General features: G+C 36.0%; 1 protein-coding gene across 1 annotated transcript; it reads left to right on the forward strand.

Moving 5' to 3' along the window:
- Positions 1-23,160: 23,160 nt before the first annotated feature.
- Positions 23,161-23,763, forward strand: LOC101136593 (phosphoserine aminotransferase-like). The gene has a single exon (XM_063703539.1). It carries the CDS (start codon positions 23,297-23,299, stop codon positions 23,717-23,719), a length of 423 nt encoding a protein of 140 aa, XP_063559609.1. The 5' UTR covers positions 23,161-23,296; the 3' UTR covers positions 23,720-23,763.
- Positions 23,764-24,766: the final 1,003 nt, after the last annotated feature.

The raw sequence follows: 24,766 nt of genomic DNA on the forward strand, positions 1-24,766 counted from the left end.
AAATACAATGTGATGAACACACGTCAGACAGAACAATAATTAATAAAGTAGGATTACTATATCATATGTTTCTGTATGTGAAATATTGTATTATATTATAAATATCATATTATATTATGAACTGTAAATCCTACTTTATCTGATGGTGTGCTGGAAGATGATGTCAAAGGGATCACGTAAAGAAAAACAGGAAGTGAGTTCTATGGCTGTAGCACTTAGAGAGGATAGGTTTTCTCTGCAAGAGCTGCCTCAGATGCAGAGTTAGGTACTAAGGAACTTTCTTAGAAAGACCTTCACTACCTAATACAATTCAGGCTGAACTGGCTGATAATTACATTTAAACTTGCAGAATGAGGATATAGAATATTTGTTACAAAAGGAGGCTGAAAAAATATGAAATAATTATGGTAAGAAAAAGATTTCAACTAGTTATTGAAGGAAAGAACAACATTTCACTTACTTGGGGACCCTGTAACTGTCTTCAAATATTCTTTGCCTATTGCTTTACAGAATCAATCTTGATGAATCAACATGGAGTAATAAAAAGAACATGGGTTCTGGATTCAGATAGCACTAATATGATTCCTGGTTCTGTCACTCATACTATGAAACCTTCTTAAACTTTCTAAGACTCTGTTCTCTGTGCTGTACCGTAGGAATGACCTTACCCACACTACAAATTATTGTGAGGATTGACCTACATGTGTAAAACATGTAAGATTACCTGGCAAAGAGGGAGTAGAGGGCTGAAACAATTAGAACTATCTGAATTATCTTTTCCTCCCAACTAGCTTCTTCAGTTTGATTTTTAATCATGTTTGTGCTTTTTTTCATTCTGAAGACATTTTCCCTAGTCTGTGATCTCCCTATGAGTTATCTTATTTCTCTTATAACTTTCATTACTAATATCCTCGTAAGATTAGTCTTCCTCCTTACCATCTTCTCCTTATCCTTTGAAATCTGTAGCTCGCTCTCATCTTGCAAAATCTGCTGGAGGTCTGTTGTCGTGCCTATTTATCCACTTTTTGTTCTTATACTACTCCCTTCCTCCTCAAAGTCTCTCTGTCTTTGGCTTTCCTAAGTCTATTTTCTTTTGATTCTCTACAGGTCTAACTGCACATTTTCAGTCCCCATGCCAGCTCACGTTCTTCTAACCCTAAGGAACTCATTGCTTAACAATATGCACTAGATCTTTTCCAAGTTTCTCTCTGAGCACTTTTCTTGGATTAATCTATTCCCACAGTTTTGGACAACATGAGTATGCGTCAGTTGTAAATGTTACCTCTGACTCAATACGTTTCAAACCTATATATAAGGTTTGGCTGAATATGAGCCATGAGTCTTTAGACAACTTTATATATCCAGTGTATTCAAAATCAAATTTTATTGGCTCTCAAAAATTGATCCTTCTCTTGGGTCCTTCTTTGTATTTAATGGCTTCATCATCCTTTGAATTACTTTAAGTAGCGATCTTCAATAATTTTAATCATTTTTTTTCCTCAATAGGGACTTCATAAGTTTTCCAAAGTAGTTGGGACCACAGGCATGCGCCCCCATGACTAGCTAAATTTTGTGTTTTTAGGGGTGATTGGACTTCACCTTATTGGCCAGGCTGGTCTCAAACTCCTGGCCTCAAGAGACTCACCCTCCTCAGCCTCCCAAAGTGCTGCAATTACAGGCATGAGCCACCATGCCAGGCCAAATTTCATGAATTCTTGACATTTCTCAGCTTTGAACTGGTCTCTCTGATTCCAGCTACTCTCCTCAAAACCCTTTAGAGTTTTCCAAGTAAAATTATTCAGTGAAACATCAAGTGGCCTCTATGGTCTGATTTTGTCAGCCTCATGTCAAAATTTTACCTAGGCATCCTACGTCCCAGTAACATAGAAATTGTTTCTATTCCTCAACTAATCTATTTACTCTTTTTGTTTTAACTTCTGTTACCTTTCTCATATTTTTACCACAAACTGATTGTCCTTCCCTTTCTTTTTCCAGCCATTACAATACAAATTGGCCTTAGAAGTCACTCAGGAAATTGTTATGCTTTTACAAAATACTCTGTTAAGATTAGTTGCTATTTTTAAAAATAGTCAACAGGCATATTGTTGTTTTAACTCATTTTTGTATATTTTTTCAACTTACATGATAGGTTATTTAATTATTTGTGACTGTCTTCTACCAGACCACGAAGTCAGATAGTTTTATTCCACCCCTTCCATCAATAAACTATGCAATGCTTGAATATAAACATTCAAAAAATGTTTAATGAAGTGATATAAATTAGAAAAGCCTTAGATCTAATTATATGATTTGGTTAGAGTAAATATAATCTTTGACAATTCAGGAAACAGTCACATGGAGTTGTGAGGAAGGACAAGAACATCTGCCTAGAAAGTCAGATGACTTAAATAATACTTAATAATCAATGAAGTGACAGATGTTGTAACCTAATTGCTCTCTTATTTTGGAACAAGATATAGTCATAATACTTTTTTAATATTAAAAATGTTAAGTTAATGATACTGTCTATTAAAGCTATGTAAATATTGTTAAAATATAAACACAGAAGCTAATTAATTTCATATGTTGTAATTGCGAAGGAATCCAATAGCAGTGTTTAAATATCAATGGTTAATATATGCAAATAGTAGATACTTTTTGAAAGATGTGGCTATAGATTCTTAGGATAGCTTAAAATTTTACCATGATTTAAAACAAGAAAGATCAATGTATTAGACTAAAGTGACTAGTTCCAAAGTATGCATTTTATGGAACACAAGGTTCACAAAATCCCCTTTAGAATGTTATAGATTTAATAATCATTCACCTTTATTTTACTACAAATTACTATAGAATATAATTGATAACATATTCTATTTCATTTTAGCAGACAAGCCTTCAATATATAAACATCTTTTAAGAAAAATGGGTGAAAATGAGTACTTTTAAAAAATTGTATGCCTTTTTATTCTCATTAACAATCATATCCTCTTTATTTTTCTTTCATTTTCAAAATAATAGAAAGGTCTGCCTCCATTGTGTTACAAATGTCTTATTCTTTATCCTCATAAGATATAGACCTTCCCTACTTGAGATTGACAAGAATATTGAGACTTAACAAGTCCAGGAAAAAATAATAGTGTCCTAGCCTTTGATCCCTGGGTATTACCGTCATTGCTTTTGCTTCTTCTAATGCTCACTGACACTCTGGAGTCTTCCCTAGGTCTTCTGGTCACTTGAAGCTTCTGGCCTATCAAGCTCACAAGTGGGCTCACAGACTGGCATCTGGCTCTTTGCTTATGATTTCACCTATCAAGGATCTATTTACTTACTTTCTCTGCATCTCTTCAAAGGAATCCATGGTCTTAGAGTTTGGCAATGCTCCCATGTTAGGTGGCAGGTTATAGTGGTGTTTTATTATGGACCTAAATGTTCCTACTTACTTCCGGTAATCATTATTTTGTTACTTTTTTTAGACTCCTTTTCTCCCTCTTCCTCTGTCCCACTTACGTATTGCCAGGGCAAGTAGGTATGGGTAAGTATAATCATTTGCAGCATTAGTTTCTCTGATGTATGAACCCTTTCCAAAATTCAATTTGCAAGCCTAAGATTTTGAAAAATACTTTAGCGATTTTTCTTAAAAATGTCTGCTAGAAATACTTATTTTAAAAATTATTCCATCTAATGGGAGGGGATGGTAACTTGGTTTTTGTCTCAGTAATGTCTTATGAATTGTTCCATCCTCCCCAGCAGAGCAATGTCCATCCAATTTTTATTATGAGTCTCAACTCCCTCCCCATCTTCACACATTTTCAGTGATGCCTTATCTTTCCAATGGCAGATTAAGATGGGATATTGGATTACTCTTACCTCAGCAGTTCCCTTGTAGGTGTCCTGAGGATAAGTATGCTATCAAACATCCTGGAAGTCTGTAAATAGAAACCAGTGAATTAAATATCTTCATATGTCTCCTTTTGCTCTATATTGCAAGGATATTAGCCCTTCAACATTATGCTTTCCTTATTTTTGGAAGTGAGTAGCTATTTCATCTTGTTCTATTTTTTCCCAATTTAATAACTGGAAGACTATGGCAATGGGGTAAGGAGAGTATTTAGTTCTTCTAGGGCAAGATTGGAGTCAATACTGCCTTTAAATCAGTCACTGCCCATCTGTAATCTGAATGATACACCAACTGAAATTAGGGATGCCCCTTTTGTGTCCTCATAATCATTCTTTATATCTTAAATATAATTTAATACACTTTCAGTTGTTCTCGGGCGACTGTTCAGAATGCTGACTCTCCTGAGTAGCTGGAATTACAGGCAGGAGCCACCATACCTGGCCAATTTGTGTATTTTTAATGGAGACGGGGTTTAACCATGTTGGCCAGACTGGTCCCAAACTCCTGATCTCAGGTGGTCTGCCTGCCTCGGCCTCCCAAAGTGCTGGGGTTACAGTTGTGAGCCACCACAGAGGTGGAGGCAGGAGAATCACTTGAACCCGGGAGGCAGAGGTTGCAGTGAGCTGAGATCATGCCACTGCACTCCAGCCTGGGCAACACAGCGAGACTCCATCTCAAAAAAAAAATGCTGACTCTCACATCACTGGTGATCTTCCTTTGCTAAACCCCTGGTCTAATGTGCTTAGGTATTCATACAAACCTACTAGTCATCAAATAAATATGGAAAACATCCCACATAAAATATCCCTTTTATGGAGTTTTATAACATACAGTAGAATCAGAAATCCTCTAAACAAACCTGTGGTAAAGAAATCTGCTTAACTTTGTTTCGCATTCTCTCTCAAAGTTATTTTACCGTAGCATTTTTTTGTTTTCTAAATAATAGCTCATAAAACTATGATTCTATAGAACAAATTCTAAGAAATACTGCATTCACTAGTAAATCGAGAGGTTTAATTTAGGGGAAAGAAAAATTTGGAACAGACAATGGAATAATGAAGACTATAGAAGAGTAGTGTGATCAGCTAAAAAAAACTCACATATTCAACTCTTCTATCCTTTTCATTTCTTTGCAAGTCTCACCCTGCTGCTGCCCAGCAGACGTCAAAATGAGCAGGAAAACCACATTGCTGTACAGAGATTCCTAAATGGCAAGCTCTTGCTTCCCTAAGACTAGGTCAGGGACAATATAATCAAAATAGAAGTTTAAAATACTTTTTGTGTTTTTTTGCTTTTCAATACAAAGCATCAGTTTATTTAAGATTCCTAGCTATTCATATGCCGACCATAGAGTATAAAAACCCTGAAAACCCGTATTAACTCATGGATTATTTTCATTTTTAACAGTAACTTAAAGCAGGAAAAAATTTACTTGATTGTTCATCCCATACTACACTGTCATAGTTGCTCATAAATAAAAGCATTATATTTTATTAATCAAACTACTTTGGGAAATAAAAAATGCATGAAATAGAAATCAAAATTTCCAAGACAAAAGGACATGTAATTTATTATTGTAATAGAATAATTTAAATGCTTTCTAAACTTTCTTATTTCAAATTATAAAGTTACTCTTATTGAGCTTCTGAGCAATTGATCTGTGGCCTTCAAATTTTATCCTATTATGTCATCTTAAACATGCACATTACAGGGTCATCCTTTTTGGTGATGCCTATTAGTTCCATCTCTTTGCGGAACAATCCATTATAATGAACTCATGCTATCATTTCACCTTCAACCCCCAAGGACTGTCTGCTTTATGAACTCTGCTTTGAAGCTAACACCTTCATTTCCTTCTGTTTTTTTTTTTTCCCCCGGTCACATTCTAAACTTAATTTAAAGTAGCAAAGAAAGATTAAGCTATTTGCATTTTAATTCTCATTAATATTTTCATTTTATAAAATAGTTACTTGTTCAAAGTAACTGAAATTTTGGACAATGGCAATCTTTCAGAGGGAGAGTGGAGTGATTCTTTTCCAATTAATTTTCATTTTTCATTCCTGCCTCTTCAGAATTATGTCACATCTTTTTGTAGTCTAGGGAGGAATGCTGTAGCTAACATGTGATTTAAGGTGTTTATGCTGACTGCTTAGTGAAAGAGTAACCTTTGAGTTAAGTATTAAAATATGTACTGTTATATAACATTTAAAAGGCTCCCAAAATATATTTTGCAAGTTATTCCTCAATACACCACCACAAACTTTGCAATGAGATAACTTCCTTTCTTTCCATACATTTTAATTCAATTTAATCCATCAGACACAAAATAAATTTACCCTAACTACTATCATGCATTCATTTAGGTGCAGGGATATCAAAAGTACTTAAATCTACTGCTGCCTCTAAGGCTTTCCAGGTTATAAAAAATAGATTGATGTGTAAATAAATAATTGCAATTTTGTGTAATGAGTTCTAAAACAGATACATAAATTTAATACAGGATCACAGAATTGGAAAACCCAGTACCACTTTCCCTCAGGAATAGTTATCAAGAAGAGGTCACCGTAGACCTAAGACTTGAAGAAAATTCCATATCATTTACAATCTTCTGACTCACTTCAAATATTCTGCAGAATCTAGACCCAGTATAACATGTGTTAGTGGACATGGATGGCATTCAGTAGCGAGCTTATGTTTCAGAACAGCTACAGATAATGAAAGAGGACTCATTAGGAGTCCAAGAGCAAACAACTTATAAAACTAGTAGTGAAAAAATACTTTTTCCCTATAAATGTCTAAAATAAAATCTGTTTTATATTTCACATTTTAAAATGACAACTGTACATCTTCATCACTTTCAAACATTATGCCGAAGTCTTAGAGCACTTCCAACATAGAGAAGAAAGTTTAATTTTCTGAATCATCACTGTGATTACCATTATAATATCAAATTAAAGAATTCTATCATTTAGTTGTATTTGATTGGATAATATAATTTTTATATTATGACAGCTTTATAAATTCATATAAATCTATTAAATCTTTTTTATTCTGAAAGACTATGTTTTCATGTAAAATACAAAATATATATTATAAAACTTAAATGAACTAAAACAAAATATTTCTCTCATAATACTGGTCTTAACAAACAGTATTATGTTTCTTAACAGTAAGAATTTGAGGCAAATTCACAGAACAATGCTCAGTACTCAATTATGTATTGTTCCTGAACACATTACGCAGATTTATTTATCCTTAGTATCTTTAGATATATTCTTTCTTATTCTGGAAATTCCTCACCATCAAGTATCTTTAGACATACTCTTTCTTCTTGTGTAAAGTTCTCACCATCAATCTATCAGCTAAAGCCCTGTCTATTTTTCAAGTTTTCATTAAATATAGCTCTGTTTGGAAAGCCAAGAGCTTGAGCATCTCCTTCCATTGTTAATCACTACCTATGTAATACTTCCTCTGAAACTTGCTCTTATTTCATATTTCTGTTTGTACTTTCTCACTTTTTATTTTTGCTTACAGATTTACCTCATCTTGTTTTGTTTGTGTTTCTTTTACTATCAACTAGCAAAATACTGATAGATTATAGGTACTAATACTTCAATGGAAGAGTGGAGGGCAAAGTACAGAGAGTAGAAATTAAATGTAAATTATTAGAAGTAACACTGTAAGGGCTGTTCAGATTAGATGCTTTGATAATTTAAGGTAGACTTTACAAATACCAGTCACTTGTATATGTCTATATGATTATATATCATTTATCCTAGCTTTATGTTCTTCATTCATTAAATCATAAAGTTTATATTTCTTGTTCCAATGTTATGCTTACAAAGCATTTCATTGCTCCAATTTGGCTTCTTGTGTCTTTTTCATAAAATGAACAATATATGCTAGTAGGAGAAGCTAAGTTCAGTTCCATTAACAGGGATTTTATAGTAAATTAAATCTATCTATATTTTGTTTTATTACAGGCGAAACTCATACACAATTCTTGCTTGTGTGACATGTGTGTATTAGAAACATGCAGTTTCTCTCTTACACTTTAAGGTAGTGATGCTTATTTATAGGTGCTGTAGTAAAAAGCGATATAATTGAATGTATCAAGAGTTTCAGTTCTTCATTGTTTAGGGACATTTCATCTTATGTTTCCTTCATTTCTACTTCTACCCGATATCAATACCAAATTGTAGCAAAGCAGGATCCAAAAGCAAAACTTTTCAACGGTAATCCCATTGAGCTATTCCCTAGTGTTGCCACATTAGTATTGTTCACTCACTCATGTATTTCTTCATTCAGAAAATTAAGATACCATCACAATATCAATGTGGTAATAATCTAGTAGAATAAGGAACTAAAATATGTTGGATGCCATGTTAGAAAGGTTCATGTGATACACTCTATTACTTTGTTCTTCCACTGCTAATAAAGACATACCTGAGATTGGATAATTTATAAAGGAAAAGAGGTTTAATAAACTCGCATTTCCACATGGCTGGGGATGCCTCAAAAATCATGATAGAAGATAAAGGAGGTGCAAAGGCAAATCTTACATGGCTGCACGTAAGACAGCATGTGCAGGGAAACTGCTCTTTATAAAACCATCAGATCTCATGAGACTTATTCACTATCATGAGAAGAGCATGGGAAAAATCCACCCCCATGATTCAATTACCTCCCCCTGGGTCCCTCCCATGACATGTGGGCATTATGGGCAATACAATTCAAGATGAGATGTGGATGAGGACAGAGGCAAAACATATCATTCCACCCCTGTACCCTCCCAAATCTCATGTTCTCACATTTCAAAACCAGTCTTTCCTTCCCAAAAGTCCCCCAAAGTCTTAACTCATTTAAGCATTAACCCAAAAGTCCATAGTCCAAAGTCTCATCTGAGACAAAGCAAGTCCCTTCCACCTATGAGCCTGTAAAATCGAAAGCAAGTTAGTTACTTCCTAGAAACAATGAGGGACATAGGCATTGAGTAAATATACCCATTCCAAATGATAGAAATTGGCCAAAATGGACAGGCTTCATGCAAGTCCAAAATTCAGTATGGCAGTCTTTAAACCTTAAAGTTCAAAAATGATCTACTTTGACTTCATGTCTCACATCCAGGTCATGCTGATGCAAGAGGTGGGCTTCCACAGCCTTGGGTGGCTCCACCCCTGTGGCTTTGCAGGGTACAGCCCTCCTTCTGACTGCTTTCACAGGCTGACATTGAGGGTCCTGCTTTTCCAGGCTCACAATGCAAGCTGTCAGTGAATCTACTTATTGTAGGGTCCGAAGAATGGTGGCCCTCTTCTTATAGCTCTACTAGGCAGTACTCCAGCGGGGACTCTGTGTGGGAGCTTCAACCTCACATTTCCCTGCTGCACTGCCCTAACAGAGGTTCTCCATGAGGGCTCCACCCCTGCAGCAAATTTCTGCCTGGAATTCCAGGCATTTCCATACATTCTCTAAAATCTAGGTGGAGATTTCCAAACCTCAGTACTTTACTTTTGTGCACCTGCAAGCCTAATACCACAAGTAAGCCACAAAAGCTTGGGGTTTGCACTTTCTGAAGCAAGAGCCTGAGCTGTTCATTGACCCCTTTTAGCCACGTTGGAGCTGAAGCAGCTGGGGTGCAGGGCACCATGTCCTAAGGCTGCACAGATAGGAGTGTCCTGGGCCCAGCCCAAGAGACCACTTGTCCCTCCTAGGCCTCTGAGTCTGTAATGGGAAGGGCTGCTGTGAAAGTCTGACATGTGCCGGAGACATTTTCCCCATTGTCTTGTTGATTAACATTCAGCTCCTTGTTACTTATGTAAATTTCTGCAGCAGGCTTGAATTTCTCCCCAAAAAGTTTTTTTTTTTCTATTGCATTAGCAGGCTGCAAATTTTCCAAACTTTTGTGCTCTGCTTCCTCTTGAACACTGTCATTTACAAATTTTTTCTGCCAGATACCCTAAATCTTTTCTCTCAAGTTCAAAGCTCCACAGATCTCTAGGGCAGGGGCAAAATACCAGCAGTCTCTGCTAAAACATAACAAAAGTCACCTTTGCTCCAGTTCCCAACAAGTTCTTCATATCCATCTGAGATCACCTCATCCTGGACTTTATCGTCCATATCACTATCAGCATTTTGGTCAAAGCCATTCAACAAATCTCTAAGAAGTTCCAACTTTCCCACATCTTCCTGTCTTCTGAGCCCTCCAAGTCTCCAGGAAGTTCCAAACTTCTCCACAGTTTTCTATCTTTTTATGAACCCTCCAAACTGTTCCAACCTCTGCCTGTTTCCTAGTTTCAAAGTCGCTTCTGCATTTCCAGGTATCTTTACAGCAGCACTCCACTCTTTCAGAACCAATTTACTGTATTAGTCTGTTCTCACACTGCTAATAAAGACATACCTGAGACTGGGTATTTATTAAGGAAAGTAGGTTTAATGAACTCACAGTTACATATGGCTGAGGAGGCCTCACAATCATGGAGGAAGGTGAAGGAAGAGCAAAGGCACATCTTACATGGTGGCTGACAAGAGTGTGTGCAGGGGAACTGCCCTTTATAAAGCCACCAGATGTCATGAAACTTATTCACTATCACAAGAACAGCATGTGAAAATCATCCCCCCCCATAATTACATTATCTCCCACTGGATCCCTCCCATGACACATGGGGATTATGGGAGCTATAATTCAAGATGAAATTTTGGTGGGAACACAGCCAAACTATCATATAGTGAGGGTACAAGGGAGATTTACTATTTCTATTTGTGGAAGATGGGGTAAATGTGAGTAAATAATAGCAATGACAGTTTAATAATGGTTTAGAAAAGAAGTAAATGAGGAAATTCCAGCTCCATAATAAGATACACTCTGTAATCATGATGCAAACACTATATGACTTCAGGGAGCTCATTGTAAATGATATTAGGTTTTCACCACCATATTTCAAGATAATGTTGCTTAAATTGTAATTACTGCTCTCCAGAGGTGTTCTAACATTCTTAGCTCTGCAGGTTTAGGTGTATGGAAAAAATAACCTTTCTTTTAATTGTCTTTTTTTCATTCCATTCTGTTATGAAATGATGAACTATAATTTTCAAAATAAAGTTTACTTAGAAACTAAGGAAGAATAAAACAAAAAGAATACACATAGAGATGTAAGTAAATGACTCCAGTGTTGCTTCATATCGGTATATGTAACTACTTAACAATTCCCCTAAGTCGTCTAATCACAACTTTAAACCAAAAATTTCCAAACCAGAAGTATTAATTTCCTAAGCCAATCTACCATTTCTTAAGTCACAAATATAGGAATCATCCTTGATTCTCCCATTTCTGGAGCTCGTGTATAATTCATTAACAAGTTCACAAGCTCTTTCTCCTAAATCTCAAATTCCTTCCACTTCTCTCTACCTCCATGGCCCTACCCTTAACCAGATATCATCTGGATAACTGTATTATCCTCACAATTGGTTTCAATAGAATAGTCTTCTCATCGCCATTCCCTAAAATGCATTCACACAGAAGTTAGAGAACTTATTTTTAAAATATAATATTAAATGAGTTTCCTTTAAAAAGTATTTAGAGGTTTCTCCATTGCTTGTCAAATTAAATCTAAACTGATTACCAGGACCTATAAGATTCTCTTACATTTGGTTCCTGCTGATGCTTTCAGCTAAAGTTACAGAAGTATCCACTCACTGACTGTATTCCAACTACACCGTCCTTCTCCAGGATCCTGCAGTAGCTTTTACATCTTGTGATTTTGCACTAGCTTTCGTCTTCTTTGGATGCTCTTTCTCAGTTTTGCCCTTGGTTGCTTTATTCCCAGGGTCACTATTAACTCATCCTATTTACTCTGTTTACAAAACATAGCACATTTTGGAACCATCTTATTTATACACTTGTTCAATTTTGTCCCTCACTATAATATAAGCTACCCAAGGAAAGGGCAGAATATTTTTGTTTACCACCAGGTCCCCAGCATTCTTCATGATATCTGATAAGGGTATCAGTAAGGATATCCTTATCTAGTAAAGATAATATAAATATTCATTTAGTGAAATTATGTATTAATGATGCTAAGATATTTTAGTTTGAGATGTTTACTATTTGCCTTGTCTTACTAAATATAGTTTTATATTTCTTTCCTCCACAAATGCCTCTGTTTTATAAGGGAGATTAACTTATGTAGCTAATATAGGATGGTTTCAGGTAGAAAATGTGGATTCTACTGGTAAGAGTCTCAATTTCTTGGAGACCTGTTTTTCATTTTGTTTCCTAGAAGTAGACACCAGACTGTATCCTCTGGTATCAAACTTTGCTTCACTACTATTCTAACTTGATTTCTGAAGGCCTTGCCACTTCTGGGCCAATTCAGTAGAAGGAGCATCTACCAATTAGAGCCAGGATTCCTCTCCAAGCAGTTCAGTTAAATCCTTGTGCACAGCTTAACCTCTTTCCATTTCAGGCCTTACTTACTGAGAATTTCTAGGTATTTATTAGGTCGGTGCAAAAGCAATTGCGGTTTTGCCATTACTTTTAATGCAATTACTGCAATTACCAACCTAATAACTTTTACCCCCAATTTCTTTAAGGTCAAAAAAAGAGTAAAACTTCTTTTTGTGTTCTGCCTTCCAGAACAAAGTCATTTACCTATGTGATGATCGATAACCTTTAACATTTAATTTTCAACGCCACCTAATTCTCACGCTTTCTAAATAACTTTTCCTCAAATGAATAATTTGTTGATGTCAAAATAAAATGAGAGAATACATCTCTAAACTTAACATTTTATTCAGGACTTAAAGAATTACATTTCAGGCACACACACAGACTTGGTGGTCTTTTGTGTGTCTGAAGAACAAAGAAAAGTTTGGAGTCAGAGAAATGTTACGTATTGTTTTAAAACAAAGCTTATTGTCACTAGATAAACTTTTGGGTGCTGGCAAGCTCTGATTGTCTAGTGACGGTGGTAGGTAAAACTAAGAGTCACAGCAGGTCATGTTAGCAGTCACTAGGTCAAACCGGCCTCGGGGTTACAGCAGGTAGTTTCCGATGCCGGGCTTGCAAAGAATTCAATTCCTGAAGCTGTGCTTTATGTCCTGAGTGCATTTTCCCTGGCCTCTCACCTCTGATTTAATTGAGTATGGCAAGAATGACCCAATTCGCATACTCAACTTTCACAAATTTAAAACTGAATTAAAAATAAAACAAACTCATTCTCACTGTAGATAAAGACATGCTAAAAAGTCATCTTTCATAACATCCTGGCTGCAGAGTATGACTAGCATCTACGCAGAACACGCATTTGGAAAGAATTGGCTTGTTAGAAATGCTGTCAAGTAAAAGATTGTCAGTAGATGTTGGCTGCAGTAGAAACGAATTCTCAGACATGCTGACTCTTTTAAGAGCTGCCAGATCACCTGGAATGAAAATTATTTCTGCTTCTCCATCCCTCATAGGCTGCATTTGAAATGCACAGCAAAAATATTTTCTATAAAAAGAAATGATTTACTAATTAGAAATTGCTGTATTAATGTGTATTTTAGGAATTTGATTACTACTAACATTCATAATATTTTTGAGCTTGTATGTGCCTTAATAATTTAATAAGAAATCTTAAATGACCTACACATTATTCTAAAATGTAGGAATGATTTGAAATCAGGAAATTCAAGTGTACACAGTCAGAGGCCTTTTAAAAATAATAATGGTTGTAACATCGTCACACACTGGCTTAAGACAACTCATCATAAAATGGACATACAGACATTCCTTTTTTTAATTTTTTGAAACTTTTTAATGAAGAAAAGGTTGGAGAATTGAATGAAGAGAACAAATCTTTGCTTTGTCAAGGAAAGAAGTAGATAAATTATTCTTTAAAAGCTTGAGATTACTCAGATCAATATGAATTGATTCTTTCATATTTTAAACAAAAACTTCGCTGTTTTCTTTCTTATATTAACTGTTGAAATGCTTTTAAAAACTGTGGTATATAGTAATTTGTATATTTAAATATGTATATATTTAACAGTGAATATAAAAATGTAGAGAAATGCAGAAAAGTATTTCAAAATGAAGATTTTTTAAAGTACATCATTTACCAGTCTTTTTCTAAAATTAAAAAAAAGAAAGGCATTTTATCTACATCTGCAACAACAGATGTAAGTATTAATAAAGATCCTCCCAGCCTCACTTCAGCTAATGCATTTAGGCATTTCTGTGGGAAAAAGCATACATCAGCACAAAGAGAATTTGGTTTTTCACTCACTTTGTTTAAATCTCTGTCATCTATCTTTTAGCTCTTGAATCAGTGTGTAAATATAATGAACAGATTTACATGCTCAAGTGTACTAGAGGCAATAAGCAATAAGCATATTTTAAAGTGAAAAAATACAATCAACTGACTATGAAATTAGCTCTTCACCCTCCCAGTTTTCACTTAGTCTTTAAATAGAGACAGTCATTTGATGAATCTTTTTCCTGCTGAGTGAAAGCCTGCTGCTATATATTGGCAAATACAGAGAATAAACACTGAGACACTGATATTTTTCTTATGTATAAATTACAATTTCTTTGCAATAATTTCATGAATAACTTTATTAAATGGTTAAATTTTCTTAAGCATTTACTAAATCAACACTAGTAGGCTTAGATGCATTTAGATGCAATCACACATTTATATCAAAAAATATATGAGGTGAATATAATCAATAATTACATTTTATAAAATAAACTAAAGAAATAGAATCTTGGTGACATTAAGTAACTTAACTTCTTTAAGTTGACTCAATTACAAACTGCCAGTAACCCATCATTTTAATCATCAATTGAACATTGTTACCTATTTTTTTGAAATTTTACACAATTTTATTCCATATACTTCCCTCTTGGTGATATATTTTGTATGTTTATATTATTCAACAAGTATTTTAACAAGTATTTACTAAGTACCTATTGTATGCCAGGCATATTCTAGATGCAGCTGATAAAGCTACAAAAATGGATGCTCATTTCACCACCTTTAGTCTTTTCCTCCAAAAAACTATTCCTCTTCTAAATAAGAAGTAAATACTCCCTCCTATTGATAAATTACCTCCATTAAACCATATATATTTTTTCTCATTATGGTATTATCTTCTACTACCCATTCCTCTTAAATTCTGAGTTATTGTAAACAAGAAATACAAGTCCATCCATATGTCTCTACTAGAGATCACCTTCCTTCAGTCTTATAAGGTCTCCTTCTAGGCCTTGACCAACCAGCCAAAACATTCGCCACTGCTCATGATTCAATGCATATATTTTTTTTTTTTTACTTTTATTTAAAGTTCAGGGGTACAAGTGCAGGTTTGTTACATAGGTAAACTTGTGTCATGGGGGTTTGCTGTACTGATTATTTCATCACTCAGGTATTAAGCCTAGTACCCTTTAGTTATTTTTCCTGATCCTCTCCCTCCTCCCACCCTCCATCTTCTTAAAGGTTCCAGTGTGTGTTGTTCCCTTCTATGTGTCTATGTGTTCTCATCATTTAGCTCCCACTTGTAAGTGATAACATGTGGTATTTGGTTTTTATTTCTACATTAGTTTGCTAAGGATAATGGCTTCCAGGTCCATCCATGTCTCTGCAAAGGACATGATCTCATTCGTTTTTATGGCTGCATAGTATTTCATGGTGTATATGTACCACATTTTTTTTATCCAGCCTATCATTGATGGGCATGTAGGTTGATTCCTTCTCTTTTTTATTGTGAATAGTTCAGCAATGAACATATATGTGCACGTGTCTTTATAATAGAATGAGTTATACTCCTTTGGTTGTATACCCAGTAATGGGATTGCTGGGTCAAATGGTATGTCTGTTTTTAGGTCTTTGAGAAATTGACACACTGTCTTCCACAATGGCTAAACTGGTTTATGGTGCAACCAACAGTGTAAAATGGTTCCTTTTTCTCCAAAACCTCACCAGCATCTGATCTGTTGTTTTTTGACTTTTCAATAATAGCCATTCTGACTGGTGTGAGATGATATCTCTTTTTTTTTTTTTCTTTTGAGACAGAGTCTTGCTCTGTTGCCCAGGTTGGAGTGCAGTGGCATGATCTTGGCTCCCGGCAACCTCTGCCTCCTGGGTTCAAGTGATTCTCCTGCCTCAGCCTCCTGAGTAGCTGGAACTACAGGTGTGCACCACCATGCCCGGATAATTTTTGTATTTTTAGTGGAGATGGGCTTTCACTATGTTGGCCAGGCTGGTCTCAAACTCCTGACCTCAGGTTATCCGCCCACCTCGGCCTCTCAGATTGCTGGGATTACAGCATGAGCCACAGCACCCAGCTTCACTGTGGTTTTGATTTGCATTTCTCTAATGATCAGTGACGTTGAGCTTTTTTCATATGTTTGTTGGCTGCACATATGTCTTCTTTCAAAAAGTGTCTTTTCAAGTCCTTTGCCCACTTTTTAATCAGGTAATTTTTTTATTCTTTAAATTTGTATAAGTTCCTTACAAATGCTGGATATTAGACCTTTGTCAGAGGAATAGATTGCAATAAAAATTTATCTCATTCTGTAGATTGTCTGTTTACTTTGTTGATTCTTTTGCTGTGTAGAAGCTCTTTAGTTTAATTGTATCCCATTTGTCAACTTTTGCTTTTGTTGCAATTGCTTTTGGCATCTTTTTCATGATATCTTGGCCCATGCCTATACCCTGAATGATATTGCCCAGGTTGCCTACCAGAGTTTTTATAGTTTTTGGTTTTACATTTAACTCTTCAATTCATCTTGAGTTAATTTTTGCATATACTAAAAATAAGGGGTCCAGTTTTAATCCTATACATATGGCGAGTCGGTTATTCCAGCACTATTTATTGAATAGGAAATCCTTTCCCCACGGCTTGTTTTCATCAAGTTTGTTGAAGATCAGATAGTTGTAGGTGTGTGGTCTTATTTCTGGGTTCTCTATTCTGTTCCATTGGTCCATGTGTCTGTTTTTGTACCAGTTCCATGCTGTTTTGGTTACTATAACCCTGTAGCATAGTTTGAAGTCAGGTAGCATGATGCCTCCAGCTTTGTACTTTTTGCTTAGGATTGCCTTGGGTTTTTGGGCTCTCTTTTGGCCTGTAATACCAGTTACTCGGGAGGCTGAGACAGGAAAATTGCTTGAACCTGGGGGGCGGAGGTTGCAGTGAACCGAGATTGTACCACTGCACTCCAGACTGGGTGACAGAGTGAGACCCCATCTCAAAAAAAATAAACAAACAAATTTCAAAACAGTTTTTTCTAGTTATGTGAAGAATGTCTATGGTAGTTTAATAGTAATAGCATTGTGATTCAATGACTATTCTAAATTCAAGTTTTCTTTCTATTCAAAGTGCATGACTAGTCAATATCCAAGGTTTTCCCCTTTGGGAAAATTTCTTCTTGCCATAGTATTTCAAAGCCACCCCACGCACTAAACCAACACATTTATGACCAAGCTGTGAGTTCTTCCTCTTCTATTAGCTGGTCATTGGGAGCCTCCCTGTGGAATAAATGTGAGCACCCACAGAGATTAACTACAGAGGTGATTGATGTGATTGTCCTGCCCCACCTGCACATATAGCTTTCTTTTGCCCTCTGGTACTGCTCAGGTGATATCCAGGATATACCACTGCTATCTTACAATGGATTGTTCAACTGTTGCTGGTCTGCATGACCTGTGACTTGGTGGATCTGACATTAACCAGCTCATTATGGGCAGCTCTGGCCACATGGTCATTTATTATACCATGGTTAGACTCTCTGTATTTACCAAGGTCCAAGAGAATGCCAGTAGTTTTCTGAAAGTTTTGTAATTTTCTGATACACATAACACAGTTCCATTCCAGAACTCTAGTGGGATTCATTGGAATTCCTTTACTGATGCTCTAATACGATAGGGTCATATTGCATCATATTGCTCAAAGTAGCTGGGTGTTTTGTACCATAACCTGCTCATGCTATACAACATCTAGACTCCATTTAAAGCTGGTATTCATCCTGCCTATTGATCCGAATAGTATTCCTAGTGTAGAGTATGCTGTCTTCAGAACCCAGATAGGCCTACTAGGCATTGTGCAGCTTTATTATGCTCTCTGCTATAAGGCATGCACGTGCCTTGGAGGGCATGTTTCCACAAAGGCCACTAATGTACTAGCATTTCTTTCTCATCTGGGATTATTAGCTTAATGCAATTGATATAGAGACACAGGACAAAATTCTGCAAAACATCCAGTAGTTCTAGGTCTCTTCAGATTATAACAAAGGAAAGAAGAGTTATCATGGCCCTGAGTGAAGGCTATAAACGTATACCATTGACCTTTTCACGTGACTGCAAACTGCTTTTAATCTAAGTCAAAGCAAACTGTTTTTGGACAAAGGTGATGCAAACATATTTACCAGGTCAATGGCTCATATCATGTATATTAGCCTATGTTAATCTGTTCTACAGATTATCTATCATCTGGCAGAACAGCTACAGCTGAGTTGAGTGTATTACTTGCTTGAGATTAAAGGAGTCTGCTGTCATCCTTGAATTCAGCTGGTCTTTGCACAGGCCAGGCTGGTGAATTAACAGGTGATAAAATGAGGACACTTCACTTGTATTCTTTAGTTTAGACTCTTTAGAAATAGCACTTATTTCTGCCACCTATTTTAGGATGTGATATTTTTATATTTACCATCTTATATTATAGAAGAACTGTTTAAAAACTTTCAGTTGTCCTTTTACGCTAAGACAGCTCTCATCCCACATAGGCCAAATAGCAAATGTAGGAAATGTGGAAGTATCAATTATGTTAGTTCCAACTATACATTTAGCAACCAGGGAAATGACCATTGGATTGTGGCCTTAGAAGCACTGGACCCACTGTGAGGACCTAGGCCAGACTCTACTCATCACCTCACTCACATTTGTTTCCACTCTGACCGAGAAGTCACAATGACAGCTTGAATGCTGGCTATCAATATTAGCTCAAGCCCTTGTCTAATGGTTTTGAAAAGATTTTATGTTGTCGGTTTTCTCAGTGTATAACCAGGCAAGTAAATTGACCATTGGTCTCTTCCAGAAAGGACTGAGGAACCATCACTGTGCACAATGGCTGTGGTATTGTCAGTCCTTCCTCCTGGGGTTCTGACTGACCCTTCAGTTAATGTGTTTTGGATCCCAAAACTGTCTGAGTTCTGGAGTCTTTATGATGAAATCGTGGCTGTCTTTTGAAATATCTACCTTTTTCATTCATAAAAGTTCTTCTTTCATTCTTGATTATAGAGTATGAACAGTCATAATCTCACTGGCTGCTCATCTATCTTGCCGTTAGGAAAATGGTCTTTTATTTAAAAAAAAAATTATAACTCTATGCAACTTAGGCTCCTATGGCTGCCACTGTGATGTTGCTTCCAATAACAATAATTGAGGCAGCCTGACTTCTGATGTTTGAATACCACCAGATACCAGATAACTTATTTGTTTTGTTTTTTGTTTTTTGTTTTTTTTTGGTCAAATGATGGCACTTAATCTTTGCTCTCAGAGAGCCAAGTTATTTCCTGATGTTAAAAAAAGCAATTAGTGAACTTGTTAGTAAGGATGCTACTTTCTCATTAACATATAAGTAGACCTTGTCTGTGCTTCACAAACACTGCCTTTTTTATAAATTGAAGGTTTATGGCAATCTTGCATCAAGCACATCTATAGGCACCATTTTTTCAACAGCCTAGGCTCACTTGTGTCTCTGTGTCACATTTTGGTAATTTTGCAATATATCAAAGTTTTTATTATTATTACCTGTTAAGATGATCTGTGGTCAGTGATATTTGATGCTATTATTGTAATTGTTTTCATATGTCATGAACCGCACCTATGTAAGACAGAAAACTTAATCAGTAAATATTGAACGTGTTCTGACTGCTCCATAGACTAGCCATAGCCCAGTCTGTTTCCCTTTCCTTGGGCCTCCCTACTCCCTAAGACACAATAATATTGAAATTAGGCCAATTAGTGATTCCACAATAACCTCTAAGTGTTAAAGAGAAAGGAAGAGTTGCATTTCTCTCCCAATAAATCAAAGGCTACAAATGATTAAGCTTAGTGAGGAAGGCATGTTGAAAACTGAGATAGGCTGTAGGCCTCTTTTGCCAGCTAGCTAAGTTGTGAATACAAAGGAAACATTCTTGAAGGAAATTAAATGTGCTACTCCAATGAACACATTAATGATAAGAAAGAAAAACAACATTATTACTGATATGGAAAAAAAGTGTAGTGGTATGAATGGAAGATCAAATCAGCTACAACATTCACTTAAGCCAAAACTTAATCCAGAGCAAGGCCTTAACTCTCTTAAATTCTGTGAAGGCAGAAAAATGTAAGGAAGCTACCCAAAGAAACCTTTGAAGCAAACAGAGTTTGGCTCATAAGATAGTAGGGAAGAAGCAATCTCCATCACATAAAATTCAAGGTTAAGCAGCAAGTCCTGATATGGAAGCTGCAAAAAGTTATCCAGAAGATCTAGCTAAGATAATTAATAAAGGTAGCTACAAAAGTCAACAGGTTTTTAATGTAAATGAATTAGTCTTTTATTGGAAAAAGACGACATCTTGGGCTTTCATAACTAAGAAGTCAATACCTGTCTTCAAAGCATCAAAGAGAGGGGCTAACTCTTGCTTCAGGGTAATGCAGCTGGTGACTTGAAGTTAAAACCAATGTTCATTTACCTTTCTGAAAAGTCTAGGGTGCTTGAGAATTCTGATAACTCTACTCTGCCTCTGCTCTGTAAATGGAACAAAAAAGCATGGATGATGTTTAATTTATTTACAGCATGGTTTACTGAATATTTTAAGCCCTTTGTTGAGTCCTATTGCTCCTTTAGATTAGATTCTTTGTAAAAGAGTACTTATTTATTGACAATGTGACTCGTCACCCAAGAGCTCTAATGGAAACGCACAAGGAGATTAATGTTGTTTCATGCCTGCCAACACAATATCCATTGTGCAGCACTTGAATTGAGGAGTAATTTCAACTTTTAAATCTTATTATTTAAGAAATGATACCTTCAATGAACATGGACAAAGGAAACTGAAAACCTTCTGGAAGGATTCACCTTTGTAGGTACCATTAATAACTTTGGCGATTCTTTCATAGAAGGAGGTCAAAATATCCACATTAACATGAGTTTGGAAGAAGTTGATTCCAATCCTCATGGATGACTTTGAGCAGTTCAAGTGGAGGAAATATCTGCAGATGTGGTGAAAATAGCAAGAGAATTAGGACTAAAAGCAGAGCCTGAATATATGGCTAAACTTTTTTCTATTTCATCATAAAAGTTGAACCCATGAGAAGTTACTTCTCATAGATGAGCAAAGAATGTGGTTTATTGAGATGGAATATACTCCTGGTAAAAATGCTGTGAACGTTATTGAAACAACAACAAAGAATTAAAAATATTATTACCTCAAATTAGTTGATAAAGCAGATTTGAGAGGATTGACTTTAATTTTGAAAAATTCTACTGTGGGTAAAATGCTGTCAAATAGTATTACATGTTACAGAGAAAACTTTCATGAATGGAAGAGTAAATCAATTTTGCAAATAGCATTATTTTATTTTAAGAAATTGCCACAATCGCTTCAAATTTCAGCACAATCACCCTGATCAGTCAGCATCAAAAATATTAGGATATGCTGAAGACTCAGATTATTGTTAGCATCTTTTAGCAATGAAATTTAATTAAGATATGTACATAATTTACACATAATGTCATTGCACACTTAGACTACACTGTAGTATAAACCTAACTTTTTTTTTTCTTTTTTTAAACTTTAGGGTCAGAGAATACATGTGCAGGTTTGTTACATGAATATACTGGTATAGTGGTGAAGTTCATGCTTCTAGTGTACCCGTCACCCAGATAGTTATCATTGTACCCAAAAGATGGTTTTTCAACACTCGCTTTCCCCTAACCTCCCAACTATAGGAGTCCAAGTGTCTGCTGTTTCTATCTTTGTGTCCATGTGTACCTACTCAACATAACTTTTATATGCACTTAAAAATCAAAATGCTCTTTGTGACTGGCCTTATTTTGATATTCACTTTATTGCAAGAGTCTCACACCAAACTCCTGATATCTTACACAGAATATCATTGCAAACAAATTGTTGCTTTTTAATTCCTTCTGCCACATCTGCCACAGCAACCTTGGCACCTCAGTAAGTGTATTAGTTTCCTACTGCTACTATAGCAAGTTACACATATTTTGGGGTCTTAAAACAACACAAATTTGTCTTACAGTTCTAGAGGTCAGAAGTCTGAGAAGGGTCTCACTGGGCTACAACCAGGGTGTTGGCAAGGTTGCATTCTTCTGCAGGCTCTAGTAAAATACGTTTTCTTGCATTTTCCAACTTCAAGAGCAAGCTTGCATGTCTTGGCTTATAACTCAGCAGCACCATTGCCCAAATTCCCATGTTGCCATCTGTGTTGTTCTTTCTTCTTTCACCTTTTTTTTTTTTTTAGATGTTTTAGGACTTTAATGCTCTTTACATATTCAACATAAAATACTGACAATAGATAAACAATAGGGGAAAGACTTTTCAGCAAACTGTCACTCTCATCATCAAACATTACAAAGAAAACAGTCAAGAGAACAAAGGATAAGGTAATTTAACAGAAATGTTTAATTTAATGTCATAATTGAAAAACAACCAACCAATCGACTTTCTCTTCTACCTATGGAAAGAATGGTAAAAATGAATCAAGAACTTCTAGATCTTTTTCATAAAACAGCTTAAAAAGAGGAAGGGGAAGACTGGGGAGGGAGTGCAACTGTTGCTAATGGAATAACGCACAAGGTCAAGGATTTAATAAATTCTAAAAGTGTCTACATGTATCAATGTTAACTGTATTATTAGAAATAGAAATGTATAGAAATATAAAGTGTATGGTATTAAAAACAGACCTCGCTAATATAAACATACATAAAGTATGTCACTTCTCTTGTAATAACAGTATAAAGATCGATCTACAGTTTGCCCTTTGCCTGGTACTCTTAAACCACTCCTCCAATGGGCAATGTTGACCTTGAATCAACAGCCGCTGACCCGAGGAGACCCCACAGATGTCTAGATTCAGCACCTAGAGGGCCCCACCTACCCTCTATGCTGTGTGTTCCCCTGACTCCAGAAACAATTAATTGCAACTTACATTATTAAGTCCACAGGGAAGTTTGAAATCTAACTAGAAAAAGCAGCAGTAAAGGCATTTTGCTGGTGCCCAGAAGAATGTTGGCTCTGCTGGGGTCACCGTGGAGATTGTCCATGATGACCTGCTGGGATTTGCCCTCTGAGAGTGCCCCTCGGTCCTGGAATACAAGGTGCAGGCTGGAAACAGCTCCTTGTACAACATGCCTCCATGTTTCAGCATCTACGTCATGGGCTTGGTCCTGAAGTGGATTAAAAACAATGGAGGTGTCACGGCCATGGAGAAGCTTAGCTCCATCAAATCTCAAATGATTTATGAGATTATTGATAATTCTCAAGGATTCTACATATGTCCAGTGGGGCCCCAAAATAGAAGTAAGATGAATATTCCATTCTGCATTGGCAATGCCAAAGGAGATGATGCTTTAGAAAAAAGATTTCTTGATAAAGCTCTTGAACTCAATATGTTGTCCTTGAAAGGGCATAAGTCTATGGGAGGCATCCGGGCCTCTCTGTATAACGCTGTCACGATTGAAGATGTTCAGAAGCTAGCCGCCTTCGTGAAAAATTTTTTGGAGATGCTTCAGCTACGAACACATCCTAACCAGGATATACTCTGTTCTTGAACAACATACAAAGTTTAAAGTAACTTGGGGATGGCTGGAAAAAGTTAACAAACACAGTATTTTTCTCAAATGAACATGTTTATTGTAGATTCTTCTTTTTTGAAGGAACAACAGCAAAACATCTACAGCTCTGTAAAGCTGGTGGGACCTAATGTTTACCTTAACTCTAACTTGAACTGGAAGCATTTTAAGAAATCTTCCTGTTGCTTTTCTTCTTTCACTTTTAAGGTCTCTTGTGATTACATTATGCCTACCAAGGTAATTTAAGATAACCTCTCATTTAGAGGTCAACTTACTAACAATCTTAATCTTGTCTGAAATATTAATTCTCCTTTTCAATATAGCCAAACATACTAAAGGTTTAGGATCTTAGAATATCTTTAGTGCACATTATTCTGCTTACTACAGTCTGTATATGTTATTACATTTTCATATTTCTAGAAGCCATTCTACCAGTGTTTCTGCCCCATCTCCCAGAGTTTCTGTGTGAATATTTAACCATGGGACTTTCTTTAGAGGTCAAGTGTTCTTACAATTAAGCAGGGGCCTGGTCCTCAGCTTTCTCTTCCTACCCAATGTAGAAGATGAGATCTACTTTGTACAATAATAAGAAGACTTGGTTTTACCTTTACAGTTAGCATTAGTTGCCAATTAATTGCTCTGTTTTTTGTTATTTTTCCCAAAGTAATTAAACTGAGCAATTCTATTGTACTCAATGTTATTATTTCCCCTATAGTTCTCCAAGGACTGATGGAATACCTAGCTCGCATATCCCCACCAATTATATCATCCCCGTTTATCACAGGTGAGCATGTTAACAATTGCACTGCTACCTTCGTCGGGAGCTCTCTTTGCTCCACACAATGCTTATGGAATCCTCATTTCCAGATGGGAGGTATTTAATCCAGTTCAAAATCTCACCTAAGTGTTTTCTTTCTGACAAAAATGCTGCGTTAACATTTCCACGTTGGTTTCCCCTGCAAGCAGAGTGTAAAATGAAGTTTTGCATATAGTCGTTATATTTTGGAGTGTGCTTGAATTAATTCC

Source organism: Gorilla gorilla, chromosome 2, assembly GCF_029281585.2.
Source record: "Gorilla gorilla gorilla isolate KB3781 chromosome 2, NHGRI_mGorGor1-v2.1_pri, whole genome shotgun sequence".
Taxonomy (NCBI): Eukaryota; Metazoa; Chordata; class Mammalia; order Primates; family Hominidae; genus Gorilla; species Gorilla gorilla.